The sequence below is a fragment of the Schistocerca cancellata genome, chromosome 9 (genome assembly GCF_023864275.1).
Source record: "Schistocerca cancellata isolate TAMUIC-IGC-003103 chromosome 9, iqSchCanc2.1, whole genome shotgun sequence".
NCBI lineage: Eukaryota > Metazoa > Arthropoda > Insecta > Orthoptera > Acrididae > Schistocerca > Schistocerca cancellata.
In genome coordinates, this window is record NC_064634.1 from 821,226 (window position 1) to 838,199 (window position 16,974).

Consider the following 16,974-nt stretch of genomic DNA (forward strand, 5'->3'; position numbering starts at 1 on the left):
CATTGTAAAGCCATATGTACTTACAGATTTCACTAATTATTCACACACATATGTATAAAAACACTGGACAGTAGTTCTAGCAGACTGTGACTAGTAATCAGTCCAGTCGTTTCTCTCTGTCAGTCTGCGTTCACTCACCAACATATAAAATTTTGAGTGTTAAAATATGTGCCTAGTCACCAACCAGTTAACATCAAACAGTTACTATGTGTCAAAGTGTACAATTAATCTGCATTATAACCAGTTCTTTTACCCATTTTCATGACTTTACATACACACATGAACTGTGTCAACCAGTACATGTTGTTGTTGTGGTCTTCAGTCCTGAGACTGGTTTGATGCAGCTCTCCATGCTATAGCCTCTTCATCTCCCAGTACCTACTGCAGCCTACATCCTTCTGAATCTGCTTAGTGTATTCATGTCTTGGTCTCCCTCTACGATTTTTACCCTCCACGCTGCCCTCCAGTACCAAATTGATGATCCCTTGATGCCTCAGAACATGTCCTACCAACCGATCCCTTCTTCTAGTCAAGTTGTGCCACAAACTCCACTTCTTCCCAATTCTGTTCAATACCTCCTCCTTAGTTATGTGATCTACCCATCTAATCTTCAGCATTCTTCTGTAGCACCACATTTTGAAAGCTTCTATTCTCTTCTTGTCTAAACTATTTATCGTCCATGTTTCATTTCCATACATGGCTGCACTCCATACAAATACTTTCAGAAACGACTTCCTGACACTTAACAAATTTCACTTCTTCAAAAACTCTTTCCTTGCCATTGCCAGTCTACATATTATATCCTCTCTACATCGACCATCATCAGTTAATTTCCTCCCCAAATAGATAACTACTTTACTACTTTAAATGTCTCATTTCCTAATCGAAAAATTCGCTCAGCATCACCTGACTTAATTCGACACCATTCCATTATCTTCGTTTTGCTTTTGTTGATGTTCATCTTATACCCTCCTTTCAAGACACTGTCCATTCCATTCAACTGCTCTTCCAAGTGCTTTGCTGTCTCTGATAGAATTACAATGTCATCAGCAAACCTCAAAGTTTTTATTTCTTCTCCATGGATTTTAATACCTACTCCGAACATTTCTTTCGTTTCCTTTACTGCTTGCTCAATATACAGATTGAATAGCAACGGGGAGAGACTACAACCCTGTCTCACTCCCTTCCCAACCACTGCTTCCCTTTCATGTCCCTCGACTCTTACAACTGCCATCTGCTTTCTGTACAAATTGTAAATAGCCTTTCGCTCTCTGTATTTTACCCCTGCCACCTTTAGAATTTTAAAGAGAGTATTCCAGTCAACATTGTCAAAAGCTTTCTCTAAGTCTACAAATGCTAGAAACGTAGGTTTGCCTTTCCTTAATCTTTCTTCTAAGATAAGTCGTAGGGTCAGTATCGCCTCCCATGTACCAACATTTCTACGGAATCCAAACTGATCTTCCCCGAGGTCGGCTTCTACCAGTTTTTCCATTCGTCTGTAAAGAATTTGTGTTAGTATTTTGCAGCTGTGACTTATTAAACTGATAGTTTGGTAATTTTCACATCTGTCAACACATGCTTTCTTTGAAATTGGAATTATTATATTCTTCTTGACATCTGAGGGAATTTCGCCTGTTCCATACATCTTGCTCACCAGATGGTAGAGTTTTGTCAGGACTGGCTCTCCCAAGGCTGTCAGTAGTTCTAATGGAATGTTGTCTACTCCCGGGGCCTTGTTTCGACTTAGGTCTTTCAGTGCTCTGTCAAACTCTTCACACAGTATCATATCTCCCATTTCATCTTCATCTACCTCCTCTTCCATTTTCATAATATTGTCTTCAAGAACATAGCCCCTGTATAGACCCTCTATATACTCCTTCCAACTTTCTGCTTTCCCTTCTTTGCGTAGAACTGGGTTTCCATCTGAGCTCTTGATATTCATGCAAGTGGTTCTCTTTTCTCCAAGAGTCTCTTTAATTTTCCTGTAGGCAGTATCTATCTTACCCCTCATGAGATAAGCCTCTACATCCTTACATTTGTCCTCAAGCCATCCCTGCTTAGCCATTATGCACTTCCTGTCGATCTCATTTTTGAGACATTTGTATTCCTTTTTGCCTGCTTCACCTGCTGTATTTTTGTATTTTCTCCTTTCGTCAATTAAATTCAGTATCTCTTCTGTTACCCAAGGATTTCTACTAGCCCTTGTCTTTTTACCTAATTGATCCTCTGCTGCCTTCACTATTTCATTCCTCAAAGCTACCCATTCTTCTTCTACTGTATTTCTTTCCCCCAGTCCTGTCAATTGTTCCCTTATGCTCTCCCTGAAACTCTGTACAACCTCTGGTTTTTTCAGTTTATCCAGGCGCCATCTCCTTAAATTCCCACCTTTTTGCAGTTTCTTCAGTTTCAATCTACAGTTAATAACCATTAGATTGTTGTCTGAGTCCACATTTGCCGTTGGAATTGTCTTACAATTTAAAATCTGGATCCTAAATCTCTGTCTTACCATTGTATAATCTATCTGAAACCTTTTAGTATCTCCAGGGTTCTTCTATGTATACAACCTTCTTTTATGATTCTTTAACCAAGTGTTAGCTATGATTAAGTTATGCTCTGTGCAAAATTCTAGCAGGCAGCTTCCTCTTTCATTTCTTAGCCCCAATCCATATTCACCTACTACGTTTCCTTCTCTTCCTTTTCCTACTGTTGAATTCCAGTCACCCATTACTATTCAATTTTCATCTCCCTTGACTATCAGAATAATTTCTTTTATCTCATCATCATTTCATCAATTTCTTCATCATCTGCAGAGCTAGTTGGCATATAAACTTGTACTACTGTAGTAGGAGTGGGCTTCATGTCTATCTTGGCCACAATAATGCGTTCACTATGCTGTTTGTAGTAGGTTACCTGCACTCCTATTTTTTATTCATTATTAAACCTACTCCTGCATTACACCGATTTGATTTTGTATTTATAACCCTGTATTCACCTGACCAGAAGTGTTGTTCCTCCTGCCACCAAACTTCACTAATTCCCACTATATCTACGTTTAACCTATCCATTTCCCTTTTTAAATTTTCTAACCTACTTGCTCGATTAAGGGATCTGACATTCCACACTCCAATCTGTAGAACGCCAGTTTTCTTTCTCCTGATAACGATGTCCTGTTGAGTATTCCCCGCCCGGAGATCCAAATGGGGGACTATTTTACATCCAGAATATTGTACCCAAGAGGATGCCATCATCATTTAATCATACAGTAAAGCTGCATGCCCTCAGGAAAAATTACGGCTGTAGTTTCCCCTTGCTTTCAGCCGTTCGCAGTACCAAAACAGCAAGGCCATTTTGGGTAGTGTTACAGGGCCAGATCAGTCAATCATCCAGACTGTTGCCCTTGCAACTACTGAAAAGTCTGATGCCCCTCTTCAGGAACCACACGTTTGTGTGGCCTCTCAACAGATACCCCTCCGTTGTGGTTGCACCTACGGTACGGCTATGTGTATCATTGAGGCATGCAAGCCTCCCCACCAACGGCAAGGTCCATGGTTCATAGGGGGGAATCAGTACATAGGGGTTGGACAAAAATATGGAAACACAAAGAGATTTGCATTTTCGAACATAAACACAGATGCTAGTCAAGCTCACAGGTTGCAGTATTGTGTTTGACAATGAACGGCACCAGTGCAAGTGTCAGTCACAGTCAGAAAAGTGTTTTAGTCATGGTCACAACAGTGTTTTGTGTAGCTTTGAGTGCATTATGTCAGAGCTAAGTGAATTCAAATGCGAACAAATTCTTGGCATTTGGGCGGTGGGTGCTTCTGTAAGCAATGTAGACACAGTGTTTGGTCCACCAGTGGACATCAAAATGGCTGCTGAGATGCTGGCATGGTTATTGCAGCAGATTAATACACAACACTTCCCGAGAGAGCACATGTGAAGAATGTCAAGACAGGGATGAACAGAGCAGCTGTCTGAGATGTTTTCCTGCAGCTGGCAATGTGCCTGGCCTGGCAGCTCTAATGCTGATTCATCTCTCACTCTCTCACATCTACATCCATACTCCGCAAGCCACCTGACGGTGTGTGGCGGAGGGTACCTTCAGTACCACTATCGGTTCTCCCTTCTATTCCAGTCTCGTATTGTTCGTGGAAAGAAGGATTGTCGGTATGCCTCTGTGTGGGCTCTAATCTCTCTGATTTTATCCTCATGGTCTCTTCGCGAGATATACGTAGGAGGGAGCAATATACTGCTTGACTCTTCGGTGAAGGTATGTTCTCGAAACTTTGACAAAAGCCCGTACCGAGCTACTGAGCGTCTCTCCTGCAGAGTCTTCCACTGGAGTTTATCTATCATCTCCGTAACGCTTTTGCGATTACTAAATGATCAGTTCCCACAGATCAAGTCTTCATATCGCACAGTGCTCTGTTTACATGTTCTAACTTGTCAGTGGTTCACACTGATTGGATGTTGTTTTCCCAATGCTCAATGTCTACGTGGTGTTCAGACACTCTACTCTCCTGTAGATTGGCTTGCCTGTCGTGTTTCATTTCCTCTTCTGGAGTTCAGCTCCAGGCTTGTTGTTGAGTGACCATCAGCTCATGTAATTTACATTCGGTTTGACAGTGGTGGTTTGCATCATTGTCGTGCCATGTAAGGACACTAAAGTGGTGACATCAGACATTCTTATGTATGTGATTCTCTACTTTTTTTTCATACTGTTACATTGTGGGCATCATGGCGTTTTTGCACTTCTGGAGGAAATGCTAAAACAGAATGTGGAATTTCTCCATACTGACATCACACTGACAATGGACCAGAGCCCTGCCAAGAAGTTTTGTGGTGATTTTAAACAAATGGTCAATGCATAATGTGTTGTGGGTTGGTATCCTATTCCAGGGCCAGAGGAGTTGTTGGTGACATTGTCAGGGAGCCAGTATTTTCTTACATCCATGCACATCGTTGAGTGATGCACACCTGCAGTTGCCACTGGATGCCATTTCTTGGAGGACCTTACTGCTCAACACCCCTTTGGGGTTTATTTATTTAATCGCTTACCTGTTGGATTTTCATCAACAATATTTGGAGTAGTTAATTCAGGACATTCCTTTCGACATCCTTGATGCAATCTGGGCCACAGGTTCCAAGTGAGAGGATAATTTATGGAATTGAAGGTGGTTTTCATTGACTTCTGAAGAACGGTCTTCATTGCAAATTGGAAAACTGTGGTTTCTTTCCCCAAAGGTGCATTTTTTTAGGTCATGTGCTTTGCAGGGATGACCTTGTCCCTGTGGAAAAGTTCATTAAATCCATTGTCAACTTGCCAGTGCCCAAAATCCTGAAAGAACTGCAGTCCTTCTTGGGCAAGATTTCATTCGGTCTCCAGCCCTACACATCTGTTATCCTCTTAACTGGCTTTGACTAAAGGATGTCAAATTTTCTTTGTCTGTGGATTGTCAATGAGCTTTTCAGTGTTTGTGCTTCTCCCTGTTAGGTTTACTTTAGGTAAACCTTCAACCCTGACCTGTGATGAGTCCCAGTATGGTACTGGCATGGTTCTGTTGCATCAGGATCTGGATGGCACTGAACAGCTCGTAGTTTACTCATCAAAGACTTTTATGCTGTGCAACATAATTACTCAAAAGTGGAAAAGTAGGCATCAGCTATGATTTTTGGGATTAAATAGTTACATGTTTTCTTTATGGGGCAAATCCTACTAATTACGAACCACAAGTCACTGGTTACCTTATTCGTCCCTTGTTCCAAGCTGCTGTATAGGACTGTCCACCAATTGCAGAGATGAGTGATCTTCCTCAGTAATTGTTGTTATGACAGTCAATACTGGTCACCAAACAGCATGCAAATGCGGATGCTCTATTGCGATTGCTAGTGGTAGTAGATGTCGACTTCATCCAACAACCTGCTCTTGTTTCTACCGTGCTTGCTACAGTAGAGCAAAGCTGTTGAGTGGTCATCCTTCCAGCATTATGTTCTCACATACTCCAGTTGCTGCATGCATCACACTGTGGTATGACTTGTATAAAGGCTTTGGAATGTTGTCGTGTCTGCTGGCTAGCAACCCACTGTGGTACTGAACTTCTGGTAAGGGCTTGCACGGCCTGTGCACAATACCAGGGTGCACTAACACATCATGTTCCCCTTGGCCAATTCAGAGCAACCTTGGAACAGAGTGCACTTTGGCTTTGTGGACCCCTCTTCGTGGATGTCGGTGATCAGTGTGTTGTCAGATCTCCCATACGTTGCCAAGCTGTCCTCCATGACATCAATGGCAAATGTTTGTGCACTATCTGTCATTTCGTTGTTGGGGGCACCCCCCCCCCCCTCTGCCCTCTTATCTGATAATGATCAGCAACGCAATGGTGTCCAGTAACTGACTACTTCCCCATTTCACTCAGAATCAAATTGGAAGGATGGAATGCTTTGTGCATATGTACAAGGCCCAGATGTAAAAGTCTGTGTCTGCCTCATTCTGAGAAGATGCACTGACCAACTTTCTTGGATGCACAGTGGGAAATGCTTGTTAGTGGGTGTAGTCCTTCAGAATGTTTGCATTGGGCACCATCTACAGGATCTTTGGGATTTATTTCACCTCGAGTTCCATGCCCTGGACTGTCCTGACCTGTCATATTTCCCTCATGGGATTGATGTTTGTGCCCAGTCATTCAGCTGGTAGCAGGGGTAGCTGCCAGGTACACTGACAGTGGTGGGCCAAAAAGGTCGGCAGTTGCTTGTGGTGGATCTCAGTCAGCAGCTTCGGATCAGTCATTCCAGTCACTTATGGCCACGACCTCTCAGACCTCCAATGCTGCTGACTCCGAGCCTGATGGGTGAAAGAGTCAGTCGAGGCATTGTTCTGGTTGGGGCTCCCAATTGCAGCAGTGTGCTCGTGCACTGCTATTCCCACCGCCCCCTCTGCTATCTTGCCTTCAGCCACAAAAATGGGTGACAGTGGACCTGGCCCCTGTGTTTGCTGCTGTGGAGCCCAGGGAATTTGAACCAGTGCACTCTTACCGCTGCTCACCAGTGGCAGAGTCTTCCCATGCTCCCCATCCCCAACTGTGCTGATGGCCCAACTGTTACCCCAGCCTCCGGCCTCTGAAATCTTCTGGTCCTCCAGCAGAGCAAGTGGCACAAGCATTGTCTCCTTCGGTGGTTGACCAGCTTTTAGGGAATATCACATCCTTTCCTGTTTTGTGACGCAGGTCGAGGCACAACCCAGGTTATTTTCAGCCCTACGTGGCCTTTCCAGTGGGGAGGGATTTAATATCCCTGCCAGCAGAATTCAGATGGATTCAGAGGAGCTGGCACACTTATAGCAGTGGAATAGTACAGGACGCTGACACAGAGGGTGGCGGGGGCAGAGCCCTGGCCCGAGTGTTTACCTGCCAGCAGCCACAGTGGCAGCTCTAATGCTGATTTCAACGCCCGCAGACTGAGCCTTTGCCTCACACAATGCTTTGTTTTTATGTGCTTCGTTGTCAGTCGTTTGCACTGGTTGTGTAGGGTTTTCTGCCATGCTCAATCTCTATGTGGTGTTTGGATTCTCTGCTGCCCCTTAGATTGATTCACACATCAGGTTTCCTTCCCTCTTCAGGGGTTTAGTTCTCAGATTGTTGCCAAACTGCCATTGACTCATACAGTTTATATTTGTGCTGACAGTGGAGGTTCACAGTGTTGTTGTGCCTTGTATGCATACAGGGAAAATGAAAAAACATCATATGTTAAGTCACAATGTGGACAAAAGTGTGTTGAGTGATCATCAGAGACAGTCATGGAAGAAGATTGTGATGAAAACTAAGAGCACGGCAGCTGCAAAAGTTGCTGCAGAATTAAATATTGAACTTGAGAACCCTGTCAACACAAAAATAATATGAAAGCAGCTCCATAAACAGGGAATTCCTTGGGTCCCACTATTACCCTTGAAGGCCGCATTACTGCCAAGGATTATGCGATCATTCTTGTCAGTCAGGCGCATCTCGTGGTGCAATATTTGTTTCCCAATGGTGTTGCTGTGTTCCAAGAAGACAGCGCTCCTGTTCACACAGTTTGCAAAACCCAGAATTGGTTTGGTGTGCATGAGGATGAAAGATTAAACAGACTGCAAAATTCAAAGTATCTGTGCATACATACCTCCTCCGTAATTGTGTCTTATAATATAAATGAAAATTTGTAAGCATATAGAAGTAGATTATCATAAACATATTCCCATCATGATGTCATAAAAATTCTAAATACCTTTTAATTTTCAAATTTGTGTTTTTTATGAAAAAGCTGAAGTTGTAACTATGGTTATGAAAATGCTGTAAAAACTGTAAACATCATTTCACTTTTTTTAACTAGTTCTACAAATCCGTACATCAAATCAGTAATATGATGAAGCAGGAACTTCACTTGAAAGTTATTTTATTTCATATTTTACAGTTTCCACATAGCATAATATGTGCTCTTCACTAAATATCACCATAAACAAGAACTGCTAACTTCCAACTGTTACATCTCCCAACAGGAAATGGTTCTACAACTACATCACAACTGCCTCCTGCCAAAATATATCAAACACTGCATTTGTTCAAGGACGGAGATCTATCCATTACATCGTCAATAGAATTGATATTCTTGACCAAAGAATTAGGATTTGGTTTATATTCTATTAAAACAAAAAGAAGTACAGTCTTCTATTTATTACAGAAAACAATAAGTATGATCATAATACTAAATCTAAATATTATGGACTTCACAAATGAACAACACTGCAAAGTACGTTGGAAATAACAAAAATAATTATGATTCTCATAAAATAATAAATTTTATGTCACCATTATGCCTCTCCAATGAACATTTATATAAAAATTATAGAAACTATACAATATGCAGTTTCAATCTCTTTGGATCATGTTGTGGATTATTATGTGTCGGGTTCTTCAACAGTGGAGAAAAAAAGAGGTATACTGAACAGTTCCATTACACTGTTCTCCACCTGCTTCCTTCCCTGCTCCTGCTCCAGCCCTACACACACTATCATAGCGCTTTAACCTTCTATACTTCTCTCCTCCCCCACCCCCCTCCCCCATCACCGTTGCTCACCCTCTGGAACCCAGTATAGACTTCTGATGCTGCATCCAGCAGTCCACTACCTTGTGCCTACCACATTCCAGCACATTCTCAGAGGCAGCACTACAGCATCTTCCCCCACCCCAACCCTGCTATCCTCCCCCTTCACATCCCACACCTCTTCTGTAAACCCCCTCCCCCTCTCCCCTCAGCACAGACCGCTGCTGATCATAGACACATTGACTGTCGGGCCTTAGTGCCTGGAGATGACTGCAGCCATGCATGTGTGTTATGGGTGTGTGAATGTATGCATGTTTTGTTTGGTCTACATCTCAATCTAATAGTTAATAACATCCAGCAGTCTTTCTTTCTTTGGCAGCTGTCAACACCTCCTCAGTGTCATAAGCTAAAATCTATTCTTCTCATATTGCTGTTAATTATGTATGCATACCTTACATGTGGGCAATCAGTGTGGCATGACTGGACATATAGTAAATAAGATACACAGGAAAGTGTAATAAATGTATTAAAGCCTTTGTAAATAATCAGACAATCATAACTAGGTAATTACATATGCCTTCTGCAGTTCATGTTATGAAATTCAAAATTTTATACCAAGTGATAGAATGCTATCATAGTAATATGTAAAGCACAATGTTCAGTAGTTAGCACATGTGTACACATTTTTCATTCAAATAATCACAGCTTTGTAAAATTTGTTAGATATGTGATCTTGTTGATCATTGAAAATGCCAGTCAAACATAAATTATTTTATATTTACTGTCTTACTGCCAAAAAATCATCAATATTTTTCTTTAAATGTCAAAAACCTAGTCATTTTTTTCACTTTTCTTCTTCTCAGAAGCTGAATGTTTGGTACCAAAGATGTACTTAACAACATATTTTATTGTTATTGTCATTACCAGTAATGCACTTAAAATGCAAACCAGTAGGAAGAAGATGACATCTAGTAGGAAGTATTGGTACCAGGTCAGATCCAGTGCCCCAGACCTCATGTGGTAGGCTCCCTTGTGACGTAAAACATATTCTGTCCAGTAGACAGCTGTATCCAGGGGTTTTTGTGGACGGTCATGAAACAGTTTGGAATACTTTCTCGCATTCTCTACATATCTGAAACAATTGAAACACACCACACTTACATTATGACATACACTATGGAGGTGAACAATATCAGACATATTGAAATTAAGTTTGTCTACTGTTATGAAAATGAGTTTCAAGTCAGTTGTATTGCAAAGTTAAAATTAAAATTAATATTAGTTTATGTTGTTCCAGTGTAAGTCAAGTGCCGGCACGATGGTCGAGAACGTTAAAAGTGGAGAGGGCTGTGAAGAAGACGTCAGACAATAGTACACTGACCGACCCCTCTCTAGGATGACACCGACACAGCAGTGGCCTCTAGGCAAAGAGAACATTGCCTGGCTGTGACCCAGTTGAAGATCATTGTAAATCCACAAAGTTAAGTATCGTCATTTATCTTACTGTAATAAAAATTAATTAATGCAATTTGCCTCAATTGTTGTCTAGCGATCCGAGATAGCAGGTTTCCTAGGCACCCCATATTTGCCGAGTGGGCAGGACACTAAATAAGTATAGTAAAATACTGCAGAAGCATGATTTATCATTGTTGAAGCAATGGTAAATTGATGTAGACTATGACACAATGCTGGCCAATGGCCTTGCTGCAGTGGTAACATCAGTTCCTGTCAAATCACCAAAGTCAAGCACTCTCGGGCTTGACTAACACTTTGATGGGTCACTGTCTGGGTCTGCCAAGTGCTGTTGGCAAGTGGGGTGCAGTCAGCCCTTGTGAGACCAGTTGAGGAGGTAATTGACTGAGAAGTAGCGGCAGCCGTCACGAAAACTGATAACGGCCGGGAGAGCGGTGTGCTGACCACACACCGCTCTGTACCTGGATCCAGTGATGCCTAACAACCGAGGATGACATGGCATCTGGTCAGTACCATTTGGCCTTCAAGACCTGTTCAGACGATGCAAGGAAAAGAAAATAATAATCACAATAATAATAAAATAATGTTTTAACTAGGTGTTACGAATTGTGCTCTTAAGTAGTAGAGTCTTCTCTTTCTGGTAGTAAAAAACTCCATGCTAGCCATAATTTAGTCCTGATTCTATGCAGTTGTAGTCCATTTTGTTTAGTGAAAATCAGGACTTTTAACTCTTTTACTACCAGAAAGAGAAGACTCTACTACTTAAGGGCTAAAGAAATATGTTTGAAAAATAGTAAAATTTTTCATAAAAGCTATCTACTTTGCAAAAGATTTCCCAGCAGTCTTCCTGGAAGTTTTTCTCTTAACACTATAACTCAGTCATCGTTTATTAGGTGTCAGAGACAGCAGTTGTTCAAAAAAAAAGTTCTAAATGAACTTTTATTAATTTCCAGCCATTTCCACATAGCATAATATGTGCTCTTCACTAAATATCACCATAAAATCAAATCCTAGTTAGCGAATGTCCTCTTTTACACCATACATACAGCAAGCAATCTGTCTGAACTATAGGATAGTGTAAACTTTGCGCATGACAGTAAAAATAAAACACAAATGAAAAGAGACACTTGAAGCAACTGTACTTCCTCGTCTCTTGGTAGTGATAGTGCAGTCAATTTTAGTGAACGAAAAATCTTGAGAATCAATGTTTTGCAATAAGGGAAGTCCAATTCTTTCAGAGTTAAAAATAAACAAACCAATAATGTAAAATGGTTAGATATATAATAGAGGTTTCTTGGGTGCTGGTATGTTTCTAACAACTCTAGAGTGTCACATTGGAATAAAAAATGACCCTGGAGTCCTAAGTGGCTCGTGTCTTCCCTTGTTACATCTGCACATTTTGTATCAAATAAAGCTTTTGGACCATAAGGCTGTTGAATCTTGCAATCCCACTGGATGTGTATATGTATCAGGTGATACAATTGTGCATATCTCCAGCAAGGTCACTAGGTGTGGTGAAGGGCAATACATATGCTGGCACCAGGTCATGACGCTAAACATTGGTGACAAATTTAAGGACAGCCACAGATGTCTGATCTGACACACTGTCCACTTTCTGCTGTCTGGCAGGATTATTTATGACCACTCTGCAATACTTGGCTATTTCTAGACATTAATTTGGACTCCATTACTTCCTGCCACCAATGTTTGGCTTGCACAGATGCATGTCTATTTTAATAATGTGGGCAGTCTCAATTTGACTACATGTTGTGAATAACATGACTGCACTAATGGTGTGTGCTAGTGCTTAGAAAATGTTTCACATCAGGCAGCTTCCCAGCCCAATGAAGTGACAATGGTCTCCAGCACTAATGTTTGAGTTATTTAGTAAATCTACAGGGTACTTTAAATGGCGAGAGAAATGGTCCACACGCAAATCACTTAACTGCCTGCATTCCTGTGTCACAAGATCGAAGACCAACCTGCAAGGAGGGGCTTCCAGATGGACTCTCTCGAGGGTGACTGTGGAGCTGCCGTGCAGACACCATCACACCTGCTGCAATGCACATTACCTCCAACTGTGTGCGCTGTGGGAGATCTTGTAAATGCTACACAAAGTGTACTGGGCATTGCTAATTTTTGGGCATCCATTGTATAGTTAAATTAATCAATGTTTCTTAATATAATCGATGTGTATAAATATCTACAGTATTTCATTATTTGACGGGCTTAATTTATAAACCATAATGTATGTAGTAAAGTAATGCAGAAATGTATGCAATAATGTTTTAGTTTGCTTCTGACACAAAATAAATAAAAACCCTTAAAAGTCTTTGTTTGGTTGAAGAGAATCAGGATTTATTTATTTTCTGTGATTTAGTTTTACTTAACTGGTGTTAATTAACACTCATGTTGTTGAAAAAGCAGGCTTATAAAATTACCTTCCTCATTTTCTCCCTGAAAATTACAATATTTCCTCAAGGGCATAAATTTCTCTCAGCGGAATAATCCTCACCCAAGTTTTAGTGCTTTACCTTATAGAAATTTTAATTATGTTGCATTTTGTACTGCTTTGCAATTCACATGTGGTTCTTACCTTGGATTCAGAAGTAGCTCATTTACTGCCCATTGAAATGATTTTTCAGTAATGTTATTAAGCAGAAGCATAATTCCATATCCAAGACTTTGCACTTTCAACAAATTTGGTTCTTGATCACCATAAATAGGAACTCCAAGAAGTGGGACAGCAAAGTGAAGGGCTTCTTGAATACTCATCATTCCTCCATGAGTGATAAAGAACTTCAGATTTTTGTGAGCTACAAGGGAAAAAAATGATTATTGCAACCTGGAAAGGCATGTATCCATATGAAGCCAGTGATTCCACAAATACAGCTTTAAGTTTATGCCTGCTCATCATTCCACCATCCTATTCTCTGTCTCTGTCTGTCTCTCTCTCTTTCTCTCTCTCTCTCTCTCTCTCTGACAGTACAATATATAAAGAGCAACTAGAAATGACATGCGTAAATGGATATCAGTTGCAGGGAAATAAAGTATTACACTAATGATATGACAGATTCACTGCTAGGCAGAACAATTTCATGATTGCAAATGAAAAGCATAAAACTGTAACTGCTCCATAGTATTAATTTAATTAGATAACTTATTTATTGCTTACATGGCCTTGCAACCCAAAAACAGGTTAACTAAATAATTAATACTATAGAATACCCACAATTTTGAGCTGTTCATTAATAATTTACATCTCTTACATCCATATTCTGCAAATCACTGTGAAGTGAATGGCTGAGGGTAATAATCTGTTTCTTATCAAAATACACCAAGCAAATGATTATCTAAGAAATACATTCAGGATCTTCAAAACTAATTGTAAACAGCTGAAAAATAAAGTTATAAAAAAGAAAATTAAAGTTTTGTTGAACATTACATTGGTTCACCAGACACATTACAAATTGGTTTTAAGGCCTGCTCACCAAACATTAGGACCATACACTGAGGTGACAAAAGTCATTTGATAGAGAGATGGAGATATACAGATGATGGTAGTCACATACACAAGGTATAAAAGGACAATTCATTGGGAGAGGTGTCATTTGCACTCAGCCGATTCTTGTGAAAAGGTTTTCAGTGTGATTATGGGTTCACAATGTGAATTAATGGACTTTGAATGCAGAATGGTAGTTAGAGCTAGACACATGGGATATTCCATTTTGGTAATTATTAGGGACTTGAGATATCCATGGTGTCAAGTATGAGACAGGAATACCACATTTCAGGCACTGCCTCTCACCACGGACAATGCAGCAGCAGATAGTCTTCATTTAACGACTGAGAGCAGCAGCACTTGCATAGGGTTGTCAGTGCTAAGAGACAAGCAACACTGTGTGAAATAACTGCACGAATCGACGTGGGCCATACGACGAATGTATTCATTAGGACAGTGCAGTGAAATTTGGCATTAATGGGCTACGCCAGTCGATGACTGACACGAGTGCCTCTGCTAACAGCACGACATTGCCTGCAGCGCCCCTCCTGATCGTACCAGTTGGACCGTAGACTACTGGAAAACTGTGGCCTGGCAGGGTCTGGCTGTGGTGCAGACCCCACGAAGCCACGGTCCCAAGTTGTTAACAAGGCACTGTGCAAGCTGGTGGTGACTCCGTAATGTTACGGGCTGTGTTTACTTGGAATGGACTGGATCCTATGGTCCAAATGAACCGGCCATTGACTGAAAATGATTATATTTGACTACTTGTAGACAATTTGCAGTCACTGATGGACTTAATGTTCCCAAACATGTCACCAGGCCACAAATGTTCACAAATGGTTTGAAGAACATTCTGGATAATTCAAGCGAATGATTTGGCCATTCAGATCGCCTGGCACGAATACCGTCAAACATTTATGGAACTAATCAAGAGATCAGTTCATGCACATAATCCTCTGCTGACAACACTTTTGCAATCGTGAATGGTTATAGAGGCAGCATGGCTCGATATTTCTGCAGGGGACTTCCGACAACTTTTTGAGTGAGTGCCATGTCGAGCTGCTGCACTCTGGTGAGGAAAAGGAGGTCTGACACGATATTAGGAGGTGTCCCCTTATTTTTGTCACCTCAGTATACTTCATGTGACTACGTCTTAAGAACAAGGCAGTTTAAAATATGTTTTAAGGCTCAGAGTAAATAACATTTTCTTTCACCTTTTACTTCAAATATTATCTCACTTCTACAAACACAAGAGAATCACATATTCTAGAATTTGGATATCATACTTTGTATGTTTTGACAGTTATTTCAATGGGCTGCAAAACAATCAGTTTTAAATATGTACTTTTGTGTAGGGGAAGGTGTTGTATCTTGGTAACTTTTCAAACTTCATTTCTAGCCAGCTCTTTAATGGAAGTTTAATATATTCCCTTGCTCCACTTTTCAATGATGCCATTCACTTTTTATGTGGTATATTCTTTTCCTGAACTTACAACAGTTACTTCAGAAAATTGTGTTATTTTTTTAAAAGCAAAAACATGTTCCAAAATGCAACATGATCATGTGCCTACAAACAAACATTAACTTGAAATTTGAAAGCTCTGCAAAAAAAAAAATCTTGTCGATACTGTGTTTAACAGTCTATCTGTTATGTTATTACTCTACTACACACCAACAGTCACTAAGTGAAATCAAATTAAGCAGAAGTATTATAAAAAATTAATTACATGTTATACACAATTTCAAATAGAAGATATTGCAAATTAACACAAATTTCCATATTCAAGACAAGTAAAATTGTTAAGAGAGTAAAGAAACTCAGATCATTTGTCAGTAACACATATTCCACTGTAAAAGATTTTCTTCTGCTTCAAAGTACAAGATGATTCATGACCAAAGTACAGCTTAACTTTCCACATGTTACATAAATAGTTTTAAAAATATATAACATTTTACTCACCATGAAATTCTACACCTGAAGAAATTAGCAATATATTTCAAACAGTTTTAGTTCATTGTACAGCACTTAAATGCCTAGAATGCAAAATATTTACAAATGCTGTGCAAAACATAACCTCATACCTAACAACAACAAAAACTGTAGAAAATGACTGAAACTGCTTAGGGTAGTCTCCAGTGTGCATTCCTTCTGATTCTAAAACCAGTCACTAGAATGAAGTACTGACAAAAAACATTGTTTGTTCCTAGGTGCAAATTTCTCCCCTGCTCTCAATTAATGTCATATGTTGTACATTAACCAGACAATATTTCTGCAATTATCTTTGATCTATGAAAACAGAAATGTGTAAATCACAGTGGCAAATAGCATCTTATGTATGAATGTTTCTCTTGTTCTTCTTATTTCTTTTATTAAGCAAATATTTCCATGTAGCTCCAAAGTACAAACTCTTACTATCAGTCTTTCAGTTTGGTAGGAGGGAGAAATGTGTAGAAATGAAATTGTGAAAACTGAGGAAATGAAAATGATAATAATAATGATAAAAAAAAGAATTGACATGTTCCACATCCACAAGGAACTTGGCAGCACGGATCTATGGAATGAAAAGCTAATCTAATCCAATCTAATCTAAAGAATGAGTGTCATATCCATGGAATCTAAAAAGCTGAGTAATTAGTGATATATGTGTCTGCAACAACAAAACAAAATTTTTTGAGAACTGTTGTATTCTAATGAGAGAAAATTCACTTAGTCTTCTTAATGTCATGCATCAAAGAAAATTAAATGCAGAATATTTTTTGAACACAGTAGTTTCTAAATCAAAGCTTTATTTATGCACAATGAGTTCTTAAAACAAGTTTTTGAAAAGTACCAGTGCAATCAAGAAAATATTAAGCTACCACTAGTGGATAAACAGCATTGATAGTTAGAGACTAGAGTGTACACACAGTATAGTAATAGGCTT

General features: G+C 39.9%; 1 protein-coding gene across 1 annotated transcript in view; it reads right to left on the reverse strand.

The window, feature by feature from the left end:
* Positions 1-9,581: 9,581 nt before the first annotated feature.
* The window catches only part of LOC126100345 (UDP-glucosyltransferase 2-like), a 70,207-nt gene continuing 62,814 nt past the window's right edge, over positions 9,582-16,974 (reverse strand). The window contains exons 5-6 of the mRNA XM_049910957.1: positions 13,142-13,361; positions 9,582-10,204 (exon numbers count right to left, since the gene is read on the reverse strand). Of these exons, the coding sequence (XP_049766914.1) occupies positions 9,904-10,204; positions 13,142-13,361 (521 nt within the window). The 3' untranslated portion in view covers positions 9,582-9,903. The remainder of the gene's footprint in view (positions 10,205-13,141; positions 13,362-16,974) is intronic.